This window comes from Heptranchias perlo, chromosome X (assembly GCF_035084215.1).
Source record: "Heptranchias perlo isolate sHepPer1 chromosome X, sHepPer1.hap1, whole genome shotgun sequence".
NCBI lineage: Eukaryota > Metazoa > Chordata > Chondrichthyes > Hexanchiformes > Hexanchidae > Heptranchias > Heptranchias perlo.
The window spans coordinates 11124671-11150815 of record NC_090370.1 but is presented as its reverse complement, the minus strand read 5'-3'; the positions used below and the strand labels follow the sequence as shown (position 1 = coordinate 11150815).

The window sequence follows — 26145 nt, the reverse complement described above, 5'->3', positions numbered from 1 at the left end:
CCTTTAATGCTACCTATTAAAACTCTTCTTGTCTAGGGGGAGCAATCTCTTCCCCGCCACACTTTTTTACCATTTCGAAGTGGGATCTCAGTCTCTGGGCTCCATTGCATAACACAGAGATCCAATTGTACACTAATGTGGGAAATGCGGCTTGCTGAGTTTAGCTGACTAGTGCCATCAGCATTGAACTGACTCGATTTGTGGACGCATATTTTGGTGGGTCTACAATGCCATCTGTTTTGAAAGAAAGAACTTGTATTTCTACAGCGTCTTTCATGACCTCGGGATGCCCCAAAGCGTTTTACAGCCAATGAAGTACTTTTTGAAGTGCAGTCACTGTTGTAATGTAGGAAACGCAGCAGTCAGTTTGTGCACAGCAAGATCCCACAAACAGCGATGAGTTAATGACCAGATAATCTGGATGTTGGTTGAGGGATAATTATTGGCCAGGACACTGGTTAGAACTCCCTGCTCTTTGAATAGTGGCCGTGGGGTCTTTTACTGAGAGGGCAGACGGGGCCTTGGTTTAACGTCTCATCCAAAAGACGGCACCTCCGACAGTGCGGCACTCCCTCAGTATTACACTGGGAGTGTCAGCCTAGATTATGTGCTCAAGTCTCTGGAATGAGACTTGAACCCACCACCTTAGGTTGTTGTGTCCAAGCCATTGTCTTGGGGTTGTATAGTGTGTACCATGGCGTCTCGGGGAGGTGGTGGGGGGGAACGTAGAAAGTTTAAACATACATGCCAACTGTCAATATTTGATGCCAATGATCAGCACTTATGGGGCCTGATCAGCAGTTATTGATTAAAAATCTGTGCAGCTGGGTCTCTTGCTCTCGTTCTTCCCCCCCGCCCCAGCCACTGCTTCTCGTGAGTCTCGTGGATAAGTTGGGCCTGTATACACCGGAGTTTAGAGGAATGAGAGGTGATCTTACTGAAACATATAAGATCCTGAGGGGACTAGAAGGGGTAGATGCTGAGGGGATGTTTCCCCTTGTGGGAGAGACTAGAACTAGGGGCCACAGTTTAAAAATAAGGGGTCTCCCATTTAAGACGGAGATATGGGGAATTTTTTCTCTGAGGGTCGTGAGTCTGTGGGACTCCCTTCCCCAGAGAGCGGTGGAGGCAGGGTCATTAAATATTTTTAAGGCTGAGTTAGATAGATTCCTGATTAACAAGGGAGTCAAAGGTTATAGTAGGTAGACGGGAAAGTAGGGTTGAGGTCACAATCAGATCAGCCATGATCTTATCAAATGGCACAGCAGGCTTGAGGGGCCAAATGGCCTACTCCTGCTCTTAATTCGTATGTTCATAATACACTGTAGAGGCCCTGATCTCCTCAGCTGATGGCTGGGATTGTGGTAGGGTTGCCAACCCTCCAGGATTGTCTTGGAGTCTCCAGGAATTGAAAATTAATCCCCAGGACACTGGGAACAAAATCATCGGGGCGTTAAAGTTTTGTTTTAGTTACATTAAAAAAAAATTGGAGATGAGGGTGGGACGGCTGTTTGGGTGAGACAGTTGGAGGCGGGAGGTCATGTGATAAAACCTCCAGAAATACAGCCAACCAGAGTTGGCAACCTTTGATTTGCGGCCTTTGTACACTGCAGGTGGGAACAGCCCCAAAACCCATTCCTCGCCCTCCTCCCGTAGAAATGTACCAGCAATTTTGTGCCTTCAATATTTGGATTTGTCCTTCAGGCTTTCGTGTGTTTGTTTTTTCTCTCTCCATTACAAGGGAAGGAATGTTGTGTGTGCCCACAGCTTAGCCCCGTGCAGCTACTTGTTTTCACACGTCTGGGTTGTTCTCGAGTTGTCAGCTTTTTGGGGCCGTGTCGGCTTTCGCTGGGTTTTCTCAGTTGGCGTGTCAAGTTTAACCCCGTGTTCCCTTTCATGTATCTTGAAGTTGGCGACACTAACTGGTCTCGGTGCTCTGCTTTTAGGGCTTGGCCAGCGATGAGGCAACAAGCAGGCCTCCAGGCCCACGCAATTCGAACAGGACAAAATCAAGAGATTAAAGAGATCAGAGTGCAAGTAAAACTTGATGGGGGTGAAATTGGAGGTGGGCAGGGATGCAAAACAGGTGGTATGGCGTGGGTGGCCTGCTATACGCCCCGTCTAATGTCCAGGCCCACTGACTTCAATGCGATTTCCATCTGTTTGGCGTCCCCGCCCACCTCCAATTTTACCCCCCATGTTGTTTGACTTCAAGAGCCAAATGGGGTGGGGGAACTGGGTGGTGGGGAAGAGATCTGTATGAAGCCCCAGGGAAGGAGTTTGGACACCCATGGCGGAATGAGGACGAGCCGCACTCTTCCAAAGCAATTGGCCCCTTTTTTTAAAAACTGCCGGCCTTTCTCTGTTCCGTCCTGCATCTGGTGCAGTGAGTCCTGACTGCAGACTCTACAGCTTTATTAGTATTACTGCTGCTCTCTTCACATGAAACCTGTACGCTGACGTTTTATCACTAAGCTGTCAACTGTCGGGGAAGTGAAGTCTGTTTGCTTTTATTTCTTTTGGAACCTCAAGAACTTGCATCACCAACCAATTCCTTTTTAATATAAAGTGCAATTGCTGTTATATAGAGATGTAGTGGTGAATTCACGCACAGCAAGATCCCACAGGCAGCCAATGAGATGAACAGCCAGTTGATTTATTTTTGGCGGCATAGAGGGCTAAATATTGGCCAGGACACCGGGAGAATTCCCTTCTCTCCTTCCAAGTAGGAGGATCTTTTTAACATCCCACCTGAGAGGGCAGCTGAGGCCTCCTCCGAAAGACGTCACCTCCGACAGTGCAGCACTCCCTCAGTACTGCACTGAAGTGTCAGCCTGGATTATGTGCTCAAGTCTCTGGAGTGGGACTTGAACCCATAACCTTCTGACTCGGAGGCAAACGTGCTACCTACTGAGCCAAGCACTTGATGTGCAGGTACAGCAGAGACCAGATTCCTGTCCATGAGGTGGCATCGTGTTATCTTATGAAATGGCTCCTTCCAGCTGTTGCTCAGTATCAGTTCGCGTTCTTGGGAACATAGGAACAGGAGGTGACCGTTCAGCCCCTCGAGCCTGTTCTGCCATTCAATTAGATCATGGCTAATCTGCACATGAGCTCCATTTGCCCTCCTTAGCTCCACACCCCTTGATCTCTTGCCTAACAAAATCGACCTCAGTCTTGAAAGCTCCAATTGTCCCAGCATCCACAAATTTTTGATGGAGAGAGTTCCAGATTTCCACCACCCTTTTGTGTGGAAAAGTGGTTCCTGATTTCACTCCTGAATGGGCCTAGATTGAATTTTAAGGTTATGTCCCCTCGTCCTGGATATCCCCCCACCCCCCTCACTAGAGGGGTACTGTGGATGTAACTCTGCAACTCTCCCCAAGACACTGACTCGTGCACCGGGGTGTGGGTTCTGTGGGCGCCAATAACCCTCTGATGCCAGTGCAGTCACTAGGCTTTATTAAGTGCGGCGGGACCATTGAGAGAGAGAGAGAGAGAGATCCAAGGCGAGAGTGACTGAGTCAAACTGACCGAACCCTTTGTGGGGAGGTGTAGCTTTTTGTTTAGATTTGTTCCTCCTGCAAATTTCCCCACCTGCCCGGAGAGTCGGTGTCAGCAGGATATTCAACCATGTGGGGGGTGCCGGGAAAGAGACGACATGACTGGCTGATCCTGTCCATGCACATGCACTTTCCAGCTGGACTCATTGGATAGCGATCAGGAGTGGGAGCCCTGGATGTTGTGCGTTTTCTTGGGGCAGGGTGGCGGGGCCAATTATTGTAAGGCCCTGGACTGAATTCGGCAGGGCAGTGGAGCTAATCGATGAATGGGCAGCGATGTTCAATTTTGGGTTGGTTTACACGGTGGTGGGCTCTGGTTCCTGGTCTCGCATGGCAATCTCCCGCGTTTAAGCGCTACAGTGGAGCCAGCCTCTTTGTGTGCGGGCTGGCTCCCAGGTTGCAATACCGCAAGTGCAGCGCATACGTTCCACTGGGCCCGGTGCCATTTTGATGAATGCAAAAGTTCAAAGTGTTGACCTCCTGGGCAGTTCTACCTGCAGCTAGCTGGCCGAGTTTACTGGGCTGTACATAAAGTGTCGGGAACCGGTGGCATATTGGGAGAGACACCCAGGAAACATTTGTGTCTTGGCTACTACCGGACGTAAGAGGAACAGTTAAGTTTATCTTAATAGTGTCGTCGGTTGAATGCGGCCCACTGGTCAGGTGTCAACAACATTACTGCAGCGTAAAGGCGCCTTTTGTGTTTGCTGATTTTTAAAATGGCTGTTGATTCAAAATGGCTTCTCTGCCATAGCAGGACCTTGAAGTCCTTTGGTTGGGATTGGAGTCCATAATTTATTTGAAACGAGTCTAAAAGCTTCTTTCTTCTTCTTTCAAGCGCTGAAGTGCTTTTGTAAGGATTGTGTGAAGACAAACCAAACTTGTGAGACAGACGGGGCATGCCTGGCCTCCCTCTCCAGAATTGAGGGCATTGAGCACGAGATCAGACTGTGCGTGCCCCTTAAAGACTTGGTTCCGCCCATCTTCTGCCAGAGCAACAAAGAGTATGTGACTACGATCTGCTGTTACAAGGACTTCTGCAACAACCTGGAGTTACCTCCTCCAGAAGGTAGGTACTAGGGGAGCTACCAGTGATTTATTACCCCCTCCCCCTCTTCCCCCTCAAGTCCAGGGACCTGAGGACGATTTTAATGTCCTCGATGCTGCCCTTCCTGCGATCAGCGGGCTCGGAACTGATGCCTTCCCGATCTGTATGACTCGGCACCCACATCGTGCAATGCATTTACTCACTGAGCCGCCTAGGACCCTGACCTGGCTTATTCCCATCATCTCCCCGTCCAATTGATCTCTTCATCACGCAACATCTGTAGCTGCTTTTTGCCTCTGCCATATGGGGAGGTGCCTCTGTTGCCTGTTCCTGGTTGGCAGGGTCGCGCGCAACTGCAATGGCAACTTGCTGGATTGGCTTAGACTGGCCACTGGGAAGGTCCTGGTTTTCCTGGTGGGCCGGTGTTAACCGAATCTGGCAAGATTGCATTGGGGTTGCCACCACAAGTCCAAGGCCTGCGTACCAGGACCAAGCAGGTACCTCTTGAGGCCAATGGTAAAAGCTGCTACAGATGTGTTGCCAGTGGATCCTCTTGTTTCCTCCCAGGTATTCTCTTCCCGGGCAACTTTTATTTTTAAGTGTAAATAGCCAAAGTCAGAGGGTGGGTGGAAGTATGGTGCAGTGGGTTAGACACTGGTCTTTCTCCTCAAGAACCTGGCTTCCAATCTAGACTGACAAGATGAGGAATCTCCCCTGTCTCTTGAGTTTGGGCAGTTTAGGCCCAGGTCTGAGCAAGCAAGCACCCGCAGTGCAAAACTCTCCCCAATTTGCCACTAGGTTAGCAACCTCACCAACAGAAGTCATGGAAAAGTGCACTGTGCAGTAGGGAGTGCTCTTCTGAGATTGGGTGCTGAGGCACATAGTCAGGATAGGGTAAAGGGAGCTTTACTCTGCATCTAACCTGTGCTGAACCTGCCTTGGGAGTGTTTGATGGGACGGTGTAGAGGGAGCTTTACTCTGCATCTAACCCTGTACCTGACCCTGGGAGTGTTTGATGGGACAGTGTAGAGGGAGCTTTACTCTGCATCTAACCTGTGCTGAACCTGCCTTGGGAGTGTTTGATGGGACGGTGTAGAGGGAGCTTTACTCTGTATCTAACCTGTGCTGAACCTGTCCTGGGAGTGTTTGATGGGACAGTGTAGAGGGAGCTTTACTCTGCATCTAACCTGTGCTGAACCTGCCCTGGGAGTGTTTGATGGGACAGTGTAGAGGGAGCTTTACTCTGTATCTAACCCTGTACCTGCCCTGGGAGTGTTTGATGGGACAGTGTAGAGGGAGCTTTACTCTGCATCTAACCTGTGCTGAACCTGCCCTGGGAGTGTTTGATGGGACAGTGTAGAGGGAGCTTTACTCTGTATCTAACCCTGAACCTGCCCTGGGAGTGTTTGATGGGACAGTGTAGAGGGAGCTTTACTCTGTATCTAACCCTGTACCTGCCCTGGGAGTGTTTGATGGGACAGTGTAGAGGGAGCTTTACTCTGTATCTAACCCTGTACCTGCCCCGGGAGTGTTTGACGGGACAGTGTAGAGGGAGCTTTACTCTGTATCTAACCCTGTACCTGCCCTGGGAGTGTTTGATGGGACAGTGTAGAGGGAGCATTACTCTGTATCTAACCCGTGCTGTACCTGCTTTGGGGTTACATAGAATACTGTCTCCTATCTGTGCATAACTCATCATTACAAAGGCCTTGGTCTAATGGTGTTACTTGGGAAGTGGTCTGGTTTATTGGCAGTGCCCCATTCAGGTCAGATAACTTGTGTGCCCTATAGGGCTAATTCTGTGCTCCCAATGGGCTCAAAGTTAGGACGACGATGTTGTATCCCATTTCCGACCCACTCTCTTCTCGAGTACGGCTCCCTACTGGAAATGCCAGATGGCGGAATTAGCCCTTCTATCTAAGGTTCTGCAACGCCTCCCCCCTCAACTTTATAGCTGTTTGATATCCTTTCGCAGTGCAGCGCTGAGGGAGTGCTGCATTGCTGTCCTTTGGGTGAGACACTAAATCAAGGCCTGCCTTAGCCTGTTCCAATAGTTCAGGTCGATATTAAAGATCCTGCAGCACTATTCAAAGAAGAGCCAAGCCAGAGAATTCTTCTGGTACCTTGGCCAACACTTTCACTCCCTCAACCGACCCCACCAAAAAATGTTGATTATCTGTTCTTCCATCTTCGTTTCTGCTTGGGGGAACCTTGCTGTGCGCAAAATGGCTGCTGCATCTTCCTATGTAACAACAGCAAATGCACTTCAAGGCAACACATTGGCCGTGAAGCACTGTGGGAATCCCTGAGAGATGTGGGGCATGAAATAAAGGCAATTTCTTTCCCTCTATTTGTTTTCCCCTTTCTCTCTCTTTTAAAAATCTGCACTTACGGTGGAAAGGAGAGCACCTTCCCTCAACGCAAACTGGCCTAAACTGCAATAATCCATACGGTGCTTGGCGCAAAGCTTGGTAGGTTTTTTTTCTTAAGCTCTTCTGTTTTGAAAGATCTCTTGACCCTTTTTCAGTGCCTCCATGCTCCCATTAATTTGCTTATATCTCGAGTTACTGATGTAAACGCATTGTGATGTTCTGATCGGGACTTACCAAACCTCCCTAGGCACGCACAATTCAAACCAGCAGTGAAGTAATCCAAGTGCAAATAGGACTGAGCTGCTGGGATTGCTGCGTGATGTCACCACTGCAGGTTGGATGCCATTGTTATACATGGCGGGCATTGGCAGAATGACTAGAGGGGCCCCCCACAAATTTGTACCTGTCTGCCAGGGTTCCCCATTGAAATGAATGCTTCAGGTAACCTGTCAGAGATGCTTGACTTTTTTTCTGGTTTTGAGGAGGAAATGGCCAGGGTGCGTTTACCTTTCGTAAGCTGACCGGGATTTAGAATGGTTGCCTTGAAGGACTTGGGTAAAAGTAGGTCACCTGGTCCCTGACTTCTCACCCATTGTTGACTCTTGGCTGCCACTCCCAACTTCCTGTCCTTTTTAGTCAAGCGCTAATTTGAATATTTAACTAGTGGTCCTGGGAGCAACTGCACGCGAATGGAGGGGGCGCAAACCGCTGTGCGACTGCTTTCTCTTGTTTGCTTTAGTTGGTTCTGCTGCTTCCTAATTGAATTTTTTTTGTGTTGTCTCGGGCCTGTGATGTGCTTGTACGCAGGCGGCCGGCATTGAAGAAACGTTTAATAATGCGCCGCTCTGACATTTTTTGTTGCTGCTGCTACATTTGAAGCTGCCTTGCTGCCTCCTGAAGCATGTAGAACTTCTCCATTTTAAGTCTTTGTGTGTGTCCAGCTCTTGAGTTGAGCGAAAATGTGGACCTTCTGCCACTGGGTCTCCCTAGTGTCGTTTGGTGGGTGAACCACCCATCTGCTGTTGGTGCCACTCTTTTTGAATATGAAGCATCGTCACAGCTTAATGGTAAGTACCTGAAGTCAGCTCTGTTCTTCTGCAACTCCCAATCACACTTTTTTGTCATCTGCTTGCCACCTCTTTTCCAACCCCTCTGACGGCAGTGCCTTGTGGCACCTTCAAGTGACCATTCTTGATGTGTTGAACCCAGACAAGAGTGTCAGCAGGCTGTTTGACTTTGGGCAGCCAAACCTGATCTTTTTCCTTGCCAGCAGCACATCCCAGCAGGAGTCACTCTTGCGCTTCCTAGTTGCCACAGCAAACTTGGCACGTTGACTTTGGGGTCGCTGCTGGTTGAACGAGACCTGGATATTGGAAGCCATCTCTACGTTTCCAGTTTGCCATCAATGGCACTCCCACATGTAAGACTCACAAACCCACCTTGGTCTGGAGGCAGGCAAAGCCCACTTTTACCTGGGTCTCCTGATCAGCTGTCAACAACACAAACTCTCTACGCACCTAAATGGCCTCGGAATAGACTGGTAGGACACCAGCAGCAGACTTCAAATGTAAATGCGGGAGAGCGACACATGAGAGCTTGTGTTTGTATCATTCTCCCAGGAGTTGGACCTCGCTGAGTGACTATGTAAAAGTGCCTACTGTTGATTTTCAAGTTGCCTTGTCAAAGTTGGTGGGGGGTGGCCGTGGAGTGGGGTGGGAAAATGTCCCATTTGAACATGAGAAACAGTGAGCTGGCCATTTTCGTTTCTAAAACATGGAAACTTGGATCTAATTAACAGACTTCTCACTTTTCCCACCAGGTCCAAAAGATGATGCCTTTGATGGCTGGGGCCCTGTGGAACTGGCAGCTGTGATTGCCGGGCCTGTGTTTCTCCTGTGCGTGGTACTGATGGTGACTGTATTCCTGTGCCATTACCATCATCAGCGCGCCTACCATGACCGTAACCAGCTGGACATGGAGGAGCCGTCCTGTGACCACATGTACATTTCCGAGGGCAAGTCGTTGAAGGACCTCATGTTTGACATGACTACCTCTGGATCTGGATCTGGTAGGGATTGATCGTGTGGAGATTGGGGAGGTGGGGGGGGTGGGGGTGCTGTAAAGAGTAGGCCAAGGGGAGAAAGGGAAAATGAAGAAGAAAACTTACCAGCAAAGGTCACTGGTGAGTGGACCTTTCTTTCTCTCTTCCCCCTTTCTCGTGGTCTCTATGTCTCCACCTCTGCTCCCTCTCTAGAAATGCCATTCCGAGACTGATTTTTGTATTGCTTCCATTGATGCCCCAGCTAAGATCAGTTAACGGAGCACAGGTAAGATACGTCTGTGACCTGACGTACAAAAAAAGAAAGGCCAATCGGTGCACACCCTGTCCGTGAGACGGTGCTACGTCCTGCCCCACCCTCCCTGGCCCTCAGCAACGCTAGCCCTCTACGAAGATGGAAAATGGCGGGGAGAAACAAAACTTGTGACACAACGCTCCGGGGGGAATTCCTCTCGTTCCCAGCGCTATTCCGTGGGGCAGAAATTCGCCTCGGGGGCAGTATCGCATCAGCCACCTGTTGTAGACCTGGCCCCGATATTCAGCTCTCTTGCAGTCAACGGGATCAAATATCGGGCGGGGGTATAACTGGCAACCAATGTGACACTGCCCGTTTAACGCTACTGCTGAAGGAATTCCTACTCCCCTGCTTCTGGGTTGGCAGGTGAGCCCTCCCCTCAATTGACTTTTCCCTCTCGAACTGATTCCCTGGGATTAAGGTATTCCCTTTCGTTTGCCTGATCAGTCCGATTAATCAAAAGTGCGCTTGCACATCCCACCACTCGAGCACCACCACCCCCACCCCCCTTAATTGTATCCATGTGATTTATATCAGTTAGTGTTAATTGTATTCATGTGTGGACTCTCCTATCTATAGGAGGGAGTTTATCTAGGGGGACACAATGTGTTAAGGGGAGCTCTGAGAATAAAGGCTTGGAAGCAACTGAAGACTGGGCTCTAGTATTCTACCTCCCCCAAATGGTCCTTCCTAGTGTGTGCACCTAGCTGGTGATTGACAGCAGGTTAGTCGACCATAGGGAGCCACCACGGCTGTCCGTGATCCTATCCAGACTCTCTGGGTAGTGATCTGGAGCAGAAATACTAGCAAACTCCCCCCTCCCCCAGGGGCCCAATTCTAACCCCTCTACTGTTACCCATCCCTTGATTAGGTAATTCTGCACTGACCAGAGATTGATCTTGGGATCTTCCTGGATATTCTTGCTTTTAAACGTTTCATGTTGTTTGGAACTAGCTGCGACCCCGCTGTTTTGGTTCATTAGTTTGAATGCAAGTCTAGACTCTCGTCAAATATGATAATAGGTGTCATGGGAGCGTTCTGGCCTTGCAGATTCTGGCGATCATGAGACGGGGAGGGTAATTGTCAGCAGAGCTAAGAAAAGTCCAGTCTATTTCAGCTGATGATGTGTTTTAGCTGTTGATATTGGCCCTATGTTTGTTCCTGGTGTTATAAATCTATTTCCTTCATAGCTAGGTGTTGGCTACCGTTTTGCATTGGGGCCTGTGCATGCCTGTGGGTCCTGAGAGATGTCAATGGCTAACATCTAGAAGGTTTTGTGTTGGCACAAAGGTGGACTGCTCCCAGTGCCATTGAGGTCAACACAGGGAGAGATGTTGAGAAAGCTTAAATTTATGCTGTTCTGGGTTCCCAGAACATCCAAAGAGTTCCTTCAGGCCACGTTTCCATTACAAAGGCTTCTGCCTATGTCATAACACATAGTAACCATCTTTTGTGAGTTAAAATGCTGCATAAGTCCTTATACATGTCCGCTGTGGCTCAGTGGGTAGCACTCTTGCTTCTGAGTCAGAAGGTCATGGGTTCAAGCATCACTCCAGTGACTTGAGCACAAAATCCAGGCTGACACTCCAGTACTGAGGGAGCGCAGCACTGTCAGAGGTGCCGTCTTTCAGATGAGACGTTAAACCGAGGCCCTGTCTGTCCTCTCGGGTGGACGTAAAAGATCCCATGGCACTCTTTCGAAGAAGAGTAGGGGAGCTCTCCCTGCCTGGTGTCCTGGCCAATATTTATCCCTCAACCAGCATTACTAAAAACAGATTATCTCATTGCTGTTTGTGGAACTTTGCGCGCAAATTAGCAAAAGGGGGGAGGGGGGGGGAGTTCTCCCGGTGCCCAGTACTACCAAAAATGAACCGGTCAGTTGTCTTATTGCTGCTTGTAAGCCGTTGCTGGTGGAGAATGACTCGGTGCATTTATGGCCAACAATTAGCACACTTCAAAACTACTTCACGCGCAGCACTTTGAAGACATTTTGACGCGCTTAATGCGATGCTAACATAAAAACGCGCAAACTGCGAAAGGTCTGAGACTTTACATCGTGATCAACGTGGCTCATTCTCCTTGCAGGTTTGCCATTGTTCGTGCAGCGGACCATCGCAAGGACCATAGTCCTTCAAGAAATAATTGGCAAAGGACGCTTCGGGGAAGTGTGGCGTGGGAAATGGAGGGGCGGCAACGTCGCCGTCAAAATATTCTCCTCGCGCGAAGAACGCTCGTGGTTCAGGGAAGCCGAGATCTACCAGACGGTTATGTTGCGTCACGAGAATATTTTGGGGTTCATCGCAGCAGACAATAAAGGTATCGAATTTTGTTTTTTTTTCCTTTGGGCTGTAGAGGTCTGTTTACATCGCCGACGGTTTAGCGAGAGGGTAGTTGCTAAAACCCTCGGCCTGATGGGAGATCCAGGTCCTTGTGCAAAGAGGTACAATTGACCAAATGGCCGCCTCCTGTGCTCTAAACCTATGGGCCGATAATCCTATCGCAGGTGAAAGAGGAGCCGATTTTGGGCACAGCCGTTGCTCTCCTGCTGTCTGAAACGCCGATATAAAAGCAGCTTAAGAACTGCACTACAATTCAGTGCCTTTTTATATTCTTGACTTGCCATTTTGTTATGGTAATTTGGGGAAAGCCAGTCCATTTGTTGATGTGCTCAATGGATTCAGCAGAATTTTACAAATAACACTATTCAAATAAGGTTCAACTATGTATGTTTAAACAAACAGCTTGCATTTATATAGCGCCTTCGATGTAGTAAAATGTCCCAAGGCACTTCACAGGGGCATAATCAGACAAAATTTGGCAAAATTCTGACCTTTCTGCCAAGTTTCTCCTTATTTACTCTATACCCCTCATAATTTTGAAACCCTCTATTAAATCTCCCCTTAACCCTCTCTACTCTAGAGAACAATCCCAACTTCTCTAGTCTCTTCCCCCCCCCCCCCCGTAACTGCAGCCCTGCATCCCTGGTACCATTCTAGTAAATCTCCTCTGCACCCTCTCCAAGGCCTTGACATCCTTCCTAAAGTGTGGTGTCCAGAATTGGACACAATACTCCAGCTGAGGCCTGACCAGTGATTTATAAATTATATGAAATGTGTATTATTTTCCATGGCACTATTGAAAGACGAGCAGGGGAGTTCTCCCAGTGTCCTGGCCAACATTTATTGCTCAGTCAATACCGCCAATACCTCAGGCCCATTATCTCATTGCTGTTTGTGGGACCTTGCTGTGCGCAAATTGGTTGCTGTCTTTGCCCACGCATCAAAAGTACTTCATTAGTGAGACGCTTTGGGACATCCCGAGGATACCAAAGGTGCTATAGAAATGCTTGCTTTGGGTTAAGTTCTGGTTAGGTGTGTTTCCCTGTGGAAAGATAGCACGCACTCTGAACCAGGCTAACGGAAACTGTGCATTTCTCAGTGATTTGGTTTGGAGACTCGACAACATTAGTGTTGGGTTTCTGGGAGTGTTAGACACCCAGCTGACACAATTTTAAAAATCCTGTTTTGATTAGGTGCTTTGAGGGACAAGTATGAGAAAGGAACAGAAGGATATGATAGGATTAGATGAAGTAGGGAGGGAGGAGGCTCGTGTGGCATAGACCAGTTGGGCTGAATGGCCTGTTTTTCTGTGCTGTAAAATTGCGTCCTTGGACTGAAATGCTTTTTAAAACGGGAGGTTTTGCATCCGTTGCTAATATTGCCGCTTCGAGGGAGCGCCCTTGCTATTATCCCTGAATGTAATCTGCCTGCCTTTTTTTGAAATGTATTGCTTTCATTTTAACCTTTTCCCTCCACCCCCTCCCTAGATAACGGAACGTGGACACAGTTGTGGCTCGTGTCGGACTATCATGAGCATGGCTCTCTCTTTGATTACCTGAACAGGTATACGGTCACTGTCGAAGGCCTGATCAAGCTGGCGCTCTCGGCAGTCAGTGGGTTGGCACACCTGCACATGGAGATTGTGGGCACTCAGGGTAAGGCAATGATGAGATTTCCTCCCTTGCTACCGAGGTGCTCTAGTTACTGTAGCATGTGTCGGGCGGCGTGTGTCGTGCTTTGGTGTGAGCGCGGGTGCACACAGCAGACGTCTGAGTGGGAGAGGGGATACTTCTAATATTTAAAACAAATAACTGCACCTACCAAATTATGCAGAGGTATCGGAACATACCAGAACAGGGAACTGGTGCAGATCTTAACATTTGATGTAACATTTCCAAGTTTGCAGACGACACAAAGCTGGGGTGGAATGTGAGCTGTGAGGAGGATGCAAAGAGGCTCCAATGTGATTTAGACAAGTTGGGCGAGTGGGCAAGAACATGGCAGATGCAGTATAACGTGGATAATTGTGAGGTTATCCACTTTGGTTGTAAAAACAGAAAGGCAGATTATTATCTGAATGGTGATCGATTGGGAAAAGGGGAGGTGCAACGAGACCTGGGTGTCCTTGTACACCAGTCGCTGAAAGTGAGCATTCAGGTACAGCAAGCAGTTAGGAAGGCAAATGGTATGTTGGCCTTCATTGCAAGAGGATTTGAGTACAGGAGCGGGGATGTCTTACTGCAGTTGTACGGGGCCTTGGTGAGACCACATCTGGAGTATTGTGTGCAGTTTTGGTCTCCTTATCTGAGGAAGGATGTCCTTGCCTTGGCGGGAGTGCAATGAAGGTTTACCAGACTGATCCCTGGGATGGCAGGACTGACGTCTGAGGAGAGATTGGGTCGACTAGGCCTATATTCACTAGAGTTTAGAAGAATGAGAGGTGGTCTCATCGAAACATATAAAATTCTAACAGGACTAGATGCAGGAAGGATGTTCAGATGGCTGGGGATTCCAGAACCAGGGGTCACAGTCTCAGGATACGGGGTATGCCATTTAGAACCGAGATGAGGAGAAATTTCTTCACTGAGGGTGGTGAACCTGTGGAATTCTCTACCACAGAAGGCAGTGGAGGCCAAGTCATTACATGTATTCAAGAAGGAGATAGATATATTTCTTAATGCTAAAGGGATCAAGGGATATGGGGAAAAAGCGGGAACAGAGTACTGAGTTAGACAATCAGCCATGATCATTTTGAATGGTGGAGCAGGCCCGAAGGGCCGAATGGCCTACTCTTGCTCCTATTTTCTATGTTTTGTCTGGAGTCGAGACAGGTGAACAGCCTCGACAATCGCCCGGAAGGGGATGTTTCTCTCTAGCTGGCTCGCTCAGCCCTCGCTTCTGCAAATTGCCCACAAGTTTGATTAAAGATGGGTGGTAGTCCACAGAAAAATGAATCCTTTTTGAAAGGGCACCTGTCAGAGTAAGGGCGCAAGAAGAGGCCCGCCCTCCAAAGAGAAACCGATGGTGAAAAGATTGCGGCCTAGGTCGTGGTGATTAACACACCAGCCCGATGAACAACTATTTGCGCACAGATTTGACATCTCTCTAAATCAAGGGATTAAGTCCACTTTTCCATTCCTTTTAGTCCTTCGCAGGAATGAGATTGCACAACAGGAAACATTTAAAGTTCTTAACTTTCTTTACTCAGCATGTGAAACTCGCTCCACAAGGAGTGGTTGAGGCGAATAGCATAGATGCATTTAAAGAGAAGTGAGATAAGCACATGAGGGAGAAAGGAATAGAAGGATATGCTGATAAGGTGAGATGAAGTAGGGAGGGAGGAGGCTCGTGGAGCATAAACATTGGCACTGTTTAGAAACACGGCCTGTTTCTGTGCTGTAAATTGTATGTAACCTACCATTTCGTCTTAAGCAACAGCTAATGCAAGTTCAAAATGGTTGCTGGAAATGACCTGACTAAATCCTGCTCAGCGTATAAACCGCGATGCGGGAAGGAAATGTTTTTTTTGCTGCATGTCGCTTTACGGCACTTTACGACGGCAACTTCTGTGGCGCCTTTAAAGTAGAAAACGCCCTGAGGCACTTTATAGCGGGAAGAGAGAAAATAGACAAAGGACCAGACACCAGCCGATGATGAACATGCTTGAAATTATAAAGGACCCTTGCCCCAGTGACGGTGGACAACCTTTTTGCTGGGTGGAGCACTGGCTTCATTTCCTTGCTCAGTAAATTTAGTGACCTCAGTACTGCTTGATCGATGCTGAAATTGAAACTGTAAATAAGGAGAAACTGTTTCCACTGGCAGAAGGGTCAGTAAACAGCATTAAGATAATTGGCCAAAGAACCGGAGGCAAGGTGAATTTTTTTTTTTACACAGCGTGTTGTTATGATCTGGAATGCGCTGCCTGAAAGGGCGGTGGAAGCAGATTCAATAGTAACTTTCAAAAGGGAATTGGATAAATACTTGAAAAGGAAAAAATTGCAGGGCCATGGGGAAAGAGCAGGGGCAGTGGGGCTAACTGCTGGCTCTTTGAAAGAGCTATCCGCAGGTGTGATGGGCCAAATGGCCTCTTTCTGCACTGTAAGATTCGGAGTCCTGCAATGATGTCGTTGTGCTACATGCATGTGAAGAAACCTGGTCCCTATATTTCCAATTGGTGTCTTGTCATAATCTGGGGTAGAGCAGTGGATGGTTGACATGGCAACAGTCTCTTACAACCAGATTTTACAACAAAGTGAATGGCCTCTTTAAGCATGTTCCACAAGAGTCAATCAAATGGGATGTTGTAATGTGGGTGCGGTGCAACAATGTAGAAAACTCTGATAGCATACACTTCCACAGGCAATTCACTATCAAGAGCAGCCTTTATACGGCAGGAGGTCCCTACATGCCAGGGGTGCCCAAAAAATGTCTTTCTGGCTTATAGGTAGCTTCAGAATCAGGTCACCCAGTGCCCAATGCCACTGGTTTATTTTGGCCAGAGAAAGAAAGACTTGCATTTCTACAGCACCTTTCACGACCTCAGGGCGTCCCAAAGCGCTTTACAGCCAATGAAGTACTTTTTTGAAGTGTAGTCACTGTTATAATGTAGGAAACGCAGCAGCCAATTTGCGCACAGCAAGATCCCACAAACAGCAATGTGGTGACCGAGGCACCGAGCAAGAGCCCAGTTTGGAGGATTTCAGCAGCAGAAGAAAGGGGTGTGATGATGAGCTAAAGTGGGTAGGTTTTATTAATTTCAAAATATACTTTATTTCATAAAATGTAAGGATACACACAGTTCAATGTAGATGTCACAATTACAAGTCAAAAACAAAACAATACAGATCATACATAATGCTATTATTACAATTTAAAATACAGTACATATCTTCTAATACATGCTGTACAATACAAGGTGAAATGGTCATCCACCATAGCCTTTCCCCATAGAGCCTTTGCGTAGGCCGCACCTCCCCTCAGTGCGTCCCGCAGCACGTACCCCTGGACCTTGGAGTGTGCCAGTCGGCAACGCTCGGTCGTGGACAGCTCCTTAAGCTGGAAGACCAGCAGGTTTCGGGCGGACCAAAGGGTCTCCTTCACCGAGTTGGTGGTCTTCTAGCAGCAGTTGATATCTGTCTCTGGGTGCGTCCCGGGGAACAGCCCGTAGAGCACAGGTTGAGGTGGTAGGTGAGGAGGCATTACTTTACTGAGAGGATGGTCTGTTTTTGGATTAGAGGGAGGCTATAGGGACAAGTCGCTTGGGTCCCTTCAAGGTCCACTGGACAGGTATCTAGTAGAGGAACCACGTTATATGTTCATAGAATGGTTGCAACACAGAAGGAGGCCATTCAGCCCAGCGAGCCTGTGCTGGCTCTTTGTAAGAGCAATCCAGTTAGTCCCATTTTCCCCTGTTCTTTCCCTGCAAATCTTTTCCCTTCAATTATTTATCCAATTCCTTTTTGAAAGCCACGATTGAATCTGCTTCCACCACCCTTTCAGGCAGCGCATTCCAGATCATCGCTGTGTTTTTAAAAAAAAAGTTTTTCCTCATGTCGCCTTTGGTTCTTTTGCCAATCACTTTTTTAAAAAAAAAGTAAAATTAAAAACCTGCGAATGCTGGAAATCCTCAACAGCATCTCTGGAGAGAACATTTCTGGTGTGGCCCCTTCATCAAAACGTTATTGGTCACGTCTGCCAGGGCAGCAGGAAGGTGGACCAGATGGAGCTATGGTGTCTCTTCCAGTGGCCTTCAAATTGTCGACGTCTCTGTCCCTCTGCTGGCAGCAGCATTTGTTCCTTTCTAAAACAGGGGCAACTTCCACTTGTGTAAAGGAGCCATGGAACTGATCAGGTGTTCCTTCACCTCTCTCTGCAGACAGTCAAAACTCCTCGGGGCTGAGAGAGAGAGAGAGAGAGAGAAGTTCCTGAAAGTCAACGACACAGAATGGTGTACCATAGAAAATTGCTAAGCCAACAGAGCTTCTCACGGTGGAAGATTTGAGGTCCCTTTGTCAGCAGATCCTGGGGCTGTGTTGCCTGCTGTTACACGGGGAGATTCTTTCTTCACACAGGATGGAACATTAACGCATTTTCTGTTTAATCACGACAGAAGCTATTTTAAATGCCTTCCTTTGTTTGTCCGTTTACTTCAGGCAGTATCCCATCAACTGGTGTCAAAAGGTTTAGTGTTGAAGGCAGACGTCTGATTTCCTTTAGAGTCTGTCTGTTTGCTTTGAAACACTCTGTTTATAGCCAATGAGTGGGTGTTTTTCTTTCCAGCTCATGGCAATAGTGTACTTTTTTATATATAGCACTCATCACAGGCAGAGCACTGGGAGGGAGAGAAAACTGGATAAGCAGGGGACACGAAAGGAGAGTGAGTTTTAACAACAGTGACAACTTGCATTTATACAGCACCTTTTAACGTAGTAAAACGTCCCAAGGCACCTCACCGGAACGATTATCAAACAAAATTTGACACCGAGCCACATAAGGAGATATTAGGACAGGTGACCAAAAGCTTGGTCAAGGAGGTAGGTATTGAAGGAGCGTCTTAAAGGAGGAGGGAGAGGTTTAGGGAGGGAATTCCAGAACTGAGGACCTAGGCAGCTGAAGGCACGTCCGTCAATGGTGGAACGATGAAAATTGGGAGACTCTGCAAGAAGCCAGAATTGGAGGAGCACAGAGATCTCCAAAGTCAGTTTTAAGGGGGTTTTTAAAGGGGTGTGGTGAAGATGGGGATTCCAGAGGATGGGGGGGGGGGCGGGGGGGAGGGAGGGAACAATGGTAGAGAGAAAACAATGGAAACACGCGTTTATATAATTTTCTCCCTTCTTTCTGGCACTTCACATAAGTGGCCATTTTTGTGTGTAATACTAGACACTGTGATGGGAGAATGGTCAACCCTAGAGGACGTTCCAACTTAGCCTGATCATGTTCTCCCCTGTGAGGTGAGGAGAGGGAGGTGGGGTGGTGAGCAGTGAACAAATTGCCCTGGTTGCTATGTGTAGTGACACATTGATCGGTAACCAGGGCAATTTGTTCACTGCTTTTTAAGCCCTCCTGGTCTGTAGGCCTCAGTACCACACCACGTGGCACATTTACCCACTGAGGCGGGCGGGGGGGTGGAATGTCTTATTCAGATTTTTCTTCTTTTTCCCCCTCCCTCCTTTCCATTGGATCTTGGTTAGTAAGTCTGAAGTTAGGTCTTTTTGTTCTTGCGCTCTCTGCAGTTCAGAGCGTGTTCCAATGTTATCCTTGTGTCTTTGCAGGCAAGCCTGGGATTGCCCACCGAGACTTAAAATCCAAAAATATCTTGGTGAAGAAGAATGGAATGTGCGCGATTGCTGACCTGGGCCTGGCTGTTAGACACGACTCGCTGACTGATACCATCGACATCGCCCCCAATCAGCGAGTGGGCACAAAACGGTACCATTTCAAATGTGTTTTTTTTCTCTCTCTCTCCCCTCATTTAAATAATGGGTCATTTGTGAAGGTGTGTTACCTTTGCCCCTCTGTAAGGAATAACCCTCCCCCTTCCCCATATTAAATTCCAGTATTTCCTTCAGGGGGGGGGGGGAGGTTTTAGTGTCATTAGCTGCACATGGCAACACAAGTTGCCGTGGTAACTCCGTACATTCCAAACCTATGGGCCCAACACCAGTGGGTGTTTGGTGAGGTGAGGGAGGGCAAATCACCCCAAGCTTCTCGTGTGCCGCCTTAACGGTGCTTTTTGCATTGGGCACGTGCAGTTGACATCTCACGCACTGTTCTCTGACTTCATTGTCGTTTTGAGACCTTCTCACTTCTAGATGTTTCCTGATAACGCAGAATGGCAGAGGGTGGAATTGTAAGCTGGATACAACTAATCTGGGAGACCTGTTGTAGTGTTTGCTCTCCTGGAAACGTCCCATCCGGTAGCATTCGTAAAGCCCCGGGATGAATTTTCCCGCCTGCACTCTTGGCTGGGGAATTCCAGCGCAATCCCTGAAGCTGAGGGGCAGTGAACTGACCTTGTTTAAAAATGGATCGTCTCTGTAGGGGGCCCGAGTGATCTTAATGCCATCGGTTCAGGGGATTGAATCCAGCCTGGGCTGAGAAGATGAAAGCACAACTATTAAGGATGGCGTTTGTGCTGAGACTTCAGAGTAGGCTGTTCAGTAGCTGACTATAGGTTGTTTTGACCCTTGACCCTTTTTTGTTTTGAGAAGTATTTCCACAAAGACGTCAAAAATGTTTTAATATTGCTAATCTCGAGTGAAAAGAAAATGGGGTTTGGATTTGATGTGGCTGTTTGCAACTAAATGGGGATGCATGAGATGGATGTCGTCTTTTAATTGCAACTGGTAACATTAGTTTTAAGAGACTTTCCTCTGCAAGCTTTCAGTTCATGGATTCCTCACTGTCACGCGCTCTGATTCGACCCAACCCCACCCATTGTCACAGGTCAACATTAACTGTGGTCAGTTGGACCGAGACAAGTAGAGTCCATTTACTAACAGACTATCGAGGGTGGGCCTTGCACGGCTCTAAAGGAGACCAGTGGCTGCATTCGAGTGCTCGCTCTCCACTGCCTCGTTTATAGTGCACCTATTGTGACGTGTCTCCAAAAAGTAGGGGGCGCCACCTCACCAAGCAAGTTCGTCCCTTGTCTCCGCTAGGTGGCGGCAAAGAAAATGGCTGCCGCTGCTATCACTTGCTATTGGGGGGGGGGGGCCACCATTTTGTTCTCCAGCTCTTTTCTCACTTGTAGGCCAGCGATTTGTGAGTTTCCACATTGTTTACCTGTGTGGGCTTCCACAAACCCACCCCACCCCAGGCCAGAAGGATTAAAATTGCATGTGTGTGTGTGGTTCTTCTGTCATTGGCCTCACTATGACGCGCCACACTAATTACCCGAAATGCTCCAGTACAGAGGTTACGAGGCTCTTTTTATTTTGGGGTCTGTGGGGTGCTTGCTCAACCGGTTCACGAAGTTCCTGTCCTGCACAGCTGGCCGCAACCCCGATCTAAACCTGCCGGATTCACTAAATTTGGTGGCTGGGAAGGCTCTGCTTTTTAACTTCCCCGGTATAGGGAACCTGGCAGGTTTATATCTGGGCAGTGCCGCTGGTGCAGCGAAACCCATTATGTGGGAACCAATGGCGCAGACACCCCCAATGACCTTTTATATAAAGAAAGAAAGGAACTTTCATTTATATAGCATCTTTCACAACCTCAGGACGTCATGAAGCACTTTTTGAAGTATTGTAATGTAGGAATCGCAGCAGCCAGTTTGCGCACAGCAATAAGAGAATCTGTTTTAGCGATGTTGGTTGAGGGATAAATATTGGTCAGGACACTGGGGAGAATTCCCCTGCTCTTCTTCAAAATAGTGCCATGGGATCTTTTATGCCCACCTAAGAGGGCAGACAGGACCTCTGTTTAAGGTCTCATCTGAAAGACGGTACCTCTGACAATGCAGCACCCCCTCGGTACTGCACTGGGAGTGTCAGCCTAGACTTTTGTGCTCAAGACCCTGGAGTGGGACTTGAACCCACGACCTTCTGACTCGAGGCGAGACAACAGCAGCTTCTGGGATAGCCGCTCGCCACGGTTTGTGCTGTCTTTCACAAAGGGAGGGTAGATGAGGGTAGTGCATTTGATGTAGTCTACATGGATTTTAGCAAGGCTTTTGACATGGTCCTACATGGCAGACTGGCCAAAAAAGTACAAGCCCTTGGGATCCAAGGGAAAGTGGCAAGTTGGATCCAGAATTGACTCGGGCAGGAAGCAAAGGGTAATGGTTGACAGGTGTTTTTGTGACTGGAAGGATGTTTTCAGTGGGGTTCCGCAGGGCTCAGTACTAGGTCCCTTGCTTTTTGTGGTATATATTAATGATTTGGACTTAATCATGCCCCCTACATTTAACAAGTTTGCAGATGATACAAAAATTGGCTGTGTGGTTGATAGTGAGGAGGAAAGCGGTAGACTACAGAAAGATATCAATGGACTGGTCAGGTGGGCAGAAAAATGGCAAATGGAATTCAATCCAGAGAAGTGTGAGGTAATGCATTTGGGGAGGGCAAACAAGGCAAAGGAATACACAATAAATGGGAGGATACTGAGAGGTGTAGAGGAACAGAGGGACCTTGGCGTGCATGTCCACATATCCCTGAAGATAGCAGGACAGGTAGATAAGGTGGTTAAGAAGGCATATGAGATACTTTCCTTTATTAGCCGAGGCATAGAATACAAGAGCAGGGAGGTTATACTAGAACTGTATAAAACACTAATTAGGCCACAGCTTGAGTACTGTGTACAGTTCTGGTCACCACATTACAGGAAAGATGTGATTGCACTAGAGAGGGTACAGAGGAGATTTACAAGGATGTTGCCAGGACTGGAGAATTTTAGCTATGAGGAAAGATTGGATAGGCTGGGGTTGTTTTCTTTGGAACAAAGTAGGCTGAGGGGAGATTTAATTGAGATGTACAAAATTATGAGGGGCCTAGATAAAGTGGATAGGAAGGATCTATTTCCCTTAGCAGAGAGGTCAATAACCAGGGGGCATAGATTTAAAGTGATTGGTAGAAGGATTAGAGGGGCGCTGAGGAGAATGTTTTCACCCAGAGGGTGGTGGGGGTCTGGAACTCACTGCCTGAAAGGGTGGTAGAGGCAGAAACCCTCAACTCATTAAAAAAAAGTACCTGGATGTGCACCTGAAGTGCCGTAACCTACAAAACTACGGACCAAGTGCTGGAAAGTGGGATGAGGCTGGGTGGCTCATTTTCGGCCGGCACAGACACGATGGGCCGAATGGCCGCCTCCTGTGCCGTAAATTTTCTATGATTCCCCGCTAAGCCTTATCGCTTTTCGGACACGTTTTGATGTTCAAGAATAATCTGTTTTATTTTTAAATAGGGTTTTGTCTGGTTTTATTTTGTGATTCTGCCCTTTATTTAACCTGCCTCCATTTTCTCTTTGAAGTTACATGGCCCCTGAAGTACTGGACGAGACGATCAATATGCAACACTTCGATTCCTTCAAGTGTGCTGACATTTACGCCCTGGGGCTGGTGTACTGGGAGATAGCTCGAAGATGCTCCGCAGGAGGTACTCAGCCATTGCTCCATATGTTCCCCTCCCTCCCACTCAAAAATACGAGGCCCATTTTGCACTGCAGGTTTGGTGTTGGTGCGGAGAGGTCTTGGGTTTGCACCAGTGCTAAACTTGTGCAATGTAAATCAGGTGTGAAGGCCCAAACTCGCTCTTTAACGCATAGGAATAGGCTTGAGGGGCCATTCAGCCCCTCGAGCCTGTTCCACCATTCAATTAGATCATGGCTGATCTGTATCTTAACTCCATCTACCCGCCTTGGTTCCGTAATCCTTCATCCCCCTGCCTAACAAAAAATCTATCCAAGCAGGGTGAGATTCCTCTTCCATCCACCTTTTCCAGGAAGTCTCACTCCAGGCAGGTGTCAGGTTGGCTCTGACTTTGGATCTGGGCTACATCTACTCCATAATTATAACGTCGTTGTTGAGCAAAATCATTTCACTCAAACGCAACAATTGCAGTGTGAATGTGCCCTGAGTCATTGCCTCCCATTTGCAGCAGCTACTGAGATCTGGAGCTTTGTTTCTTGCCCTTGCCTGGCACTGCCCTGTTTTTGCCATGCTGGGTTGGGACTACTCATTGTGCCATTTCCATTCCAATCTCTTGCCTGGCATTTGCCTCTGTTTCACAGTAACTTGTGTGCTGGCGCTAGGGGTTGCCAACTCTCCAGGATTGCCCTGGAGTGTCTGGGAATTGAAAATTAATCTCCAGGACACTGCCACGAGCAAAATCTGCAGCAAAATCATAGGGGCATTTATTTTCTTTGGACACTTTAATTTGTTAATTGTAAAAATATTGGAGATGGGGCAGGGGAAGGCTGTTTCACCAACAGTCAGGATTAATCCAATTGGGTGGACCAATGGCAGGAGTGTGGGGGCGGGGTGGTTCGAGGCGGGAGGTCATGTGGTGAAACTTCCAGGCAAATACCCAACCATATTTGGCAACCCTACTGGCGTAGAGATGATTCACAAGAGCAAGTCTCACCAGCAGTACCTTTTGGTAGAATAGAGAAACGGTCATTGTCTTTTTTTGGAGTGTGAACTCTTCCTGAAGATGCTAACTCTTGGTGGATTACCGTTCCACAGGTGTCAGCAGCCTGCCACCCATAACCATTCTCCATGTGTGAATTTAGATAGAGTGAGGGGGGGTTTCCCCCCTCCCCTCAGAAGAATTGTACTCTATTAAGAAAGTGTTTGCCCCTCCTGAGTCTCTCTCATTCATCTTTGAAGTCCTTTTGAAATGAGGAGAACTGTTCCAAACACTCTGTCGAATTTAACAATTCCTTATATGGTTAACTTTTTGTTCCCTCTAGGAGTCCATGAGGATTATCAGCTGCCTTACTTTGACCTTGTGCCCTCTGACCCCTCCATCGAGGAAATGAGGAAGGTTGTTTGTGAACAGAACCTGAGGCCAAATGTCCCCAATATTTGGCATAACAGTGAGGTAAGGCTGTGTGGTGAGGTATCCAACGTTGCTTTCTTTTTAAGACAATTCTGCCATCTTCAAGGCCTTAGTCACTGGGAAGTCGCATATGTGGCTGTTGGCATTGGTACTCCTAATGCAGCCTGGGGGCCACTTGAGGCCCAACTCCCCTTCACCCATGAGCCATTGCTCCTGTCACTGGTGCTCCATTCCTGAGAACGACCCTTAACAAAGAGCATTGTAATAGTGCTTACGTGCAACACTGAGGGTAATGCTGCACTCTCGGGGATGTCGTCTTTCAATTAAGTCATTAAACCCGAGTCTGTCCACTCAGATGGACATCAAAGATCCCATGACACTCTTTGAAGAGGAGCAGGGGAGTTCTCCCTGGTGTCCTGGGCCAATATTTATTCCTCAACCAACATCACTAAAACAGATGATCTGGTCATTTATTTCGAAACAGTTTGTGGGATCTTGCTGTGCGCCAATTAGCTACTGCATTCCCTACATTACAACGGTGACTACGCTTCAAAAGTACTTCATTGGCTGTGAAGCACTTTGGAGCTCCCCAACGTTCTGAAAGCTGACCTGGAACCAGACGAGCCCAAGGTGGGGGGGGGCGTAGACAGCTCCTCCTTGCCAGTGACTTCACCCGGGAGGCCTGGAGGAAAGGGGATCAGACATGCTGGGCTTTCTGTTAGGATGTGGGGAGTGGCAGGGAGGGCCTTCTCTGTTTATGGACGTAATGGCATCTCCTTACTTTTCCTCCATCTCTCTTTCCTTCGAAACCAGGCGTTACGAGTCATGACCAAGATCATGCGGGAATGCTGGTACGCCAACGGAGCAGCCCGATTGACCGCTCTCCGCATCAAGAAAGCCTTGTCGCAACTGAGCATACAGGAAGACGTGAAGATGTGAGCGAGAGAGAGAAGCAGGGAAGCATGGCACTGTGGAATCAAACTTACACCACCGGCCACTGTGGCTGCAGTCGCAATGTCTACCTCACTACTTAAAGAGCCAATCCTGCTGAAGTGTTGACTGGAAGAGTGCCCTGTTTTATTTGGGGGGGGGGGGGGGGGGGGGGGGCGGTGTTTGGGTGGGTGGGTGGGGGGACGACAGGACGGTGGGAGAGGTTTGAGGAAAGGGGAAGCAAACCAAGACTACAGTAAGTATTAGGAGCTTATTATATATCAAATTTTGATAGGAATCTGGTAATATTCAGAGGCAGGGACAAAATGGCTTCCCAGTGATTGTGAAAGGTAGAACTACTCTTGACTAAAGATTGGTTTCTGCATGTTTGTTTTTGAGCGAACAATGAAAATATTTGGCTTGTTTTGAAATTGCAACGTATTCCTTCAACAGTGGGTGCCCCCAAGTTGTGTATTTTTTTTAAATTTTAGGAATTCCCCTTTTAAAGTCCATGTAAGAAATGAAGAAGATTGTTCTTCTTTTTCTTTTAGTACAATAAAAATGTGGAATTGCCAGGTAGGAGGGATAAGAGAAGCAATTTATTGAAAGTGAGCTCTTGGGTCCCTTGTCTTAACAAACAGGTTTTCAGATTATTGCATGAGGCAGGTTAACTTTTTATATTAAAAAAAATCTTTAATCTTCAGTGCAGCATGGCTGACTGACCGCCTGGCTGTTTCCTTGACCCTTTTGAGCCAGTGCGTCCTTGTGTTTTTAATGTTGGGTCACCTGGGGTCGCCCGTCCAACAGTCCCCTACTTAAGAAAACTGGAGTCCGCTACCACTGTGTTGGCGGGGCTTTTAGGGGACACCCCCAACATTGGTGAGGGAAGAGCCTTGCTATGAAGCAGAATTATTCAGTTGAATTGTTTCTTCGAAAACATTTCAGAATTGCAGGGGTGCTACAACATGAAGAACCCCCTCAGTGTTGCTTTGATTTGAGTGCGGTTGTGTGAAATGTTCACACTATTGCCCACGTGACT

The 26145-nt window shown here is 47.9% G+C and overlaps 1 protein-coding gene across 2 annotated transcripts in view; it reads left to right on the top strand.

Annotated features, from left to right (window-relative positions):
* The window catches only part of LOC137307268 (activin receptor type-1B-like), a 63099-nt gene extending 37845 nt beyond the window's left edge, over nucleotides 1-25254 (top strand). The window contains exons 2-9 of one of the 2 annotated variants that reach the window (XM_067976704.1): nucleotides 4402-4632; nucleotides 8803-9051; nucleotides 11423-11653; nucleotides 13164-13331; nucleotides 18951-19107; nucleotides 22648-22772; nucleotides 24088-24218; nucleotides 24990-25254. In XM_067976704.1, coding sequence (XP_067832805.1) covers nucleotides 4402-4632; nucleotides 8803-9051; nucleotides 11423-11653; nucleotides 13164-13331; nucleotides 18951-19107; nucleotides 22648-22772; nucleotides 24088-24218; nucleotides 24990-25115 — 1418 coding nt within the window. In that variant the 3' untranslated portion in view covers nucleotides 25116-25254. The remainder of the gene's footprint in view (nucleotides 1-4401; nucleotides 4633-8802; nucleotides 9052-11422; nucleotides 11654-13163; nucleotides 13332-18950; nucleotides 19108-22647; nucleotides 22773-24087; nucleotides 24219-24989) is intronic. The other variant, XM_067976705.1, reaches the window with a different exon arrangement.
* Nucleotides 25255-26145: the final 891 nt, after the last annotated feature.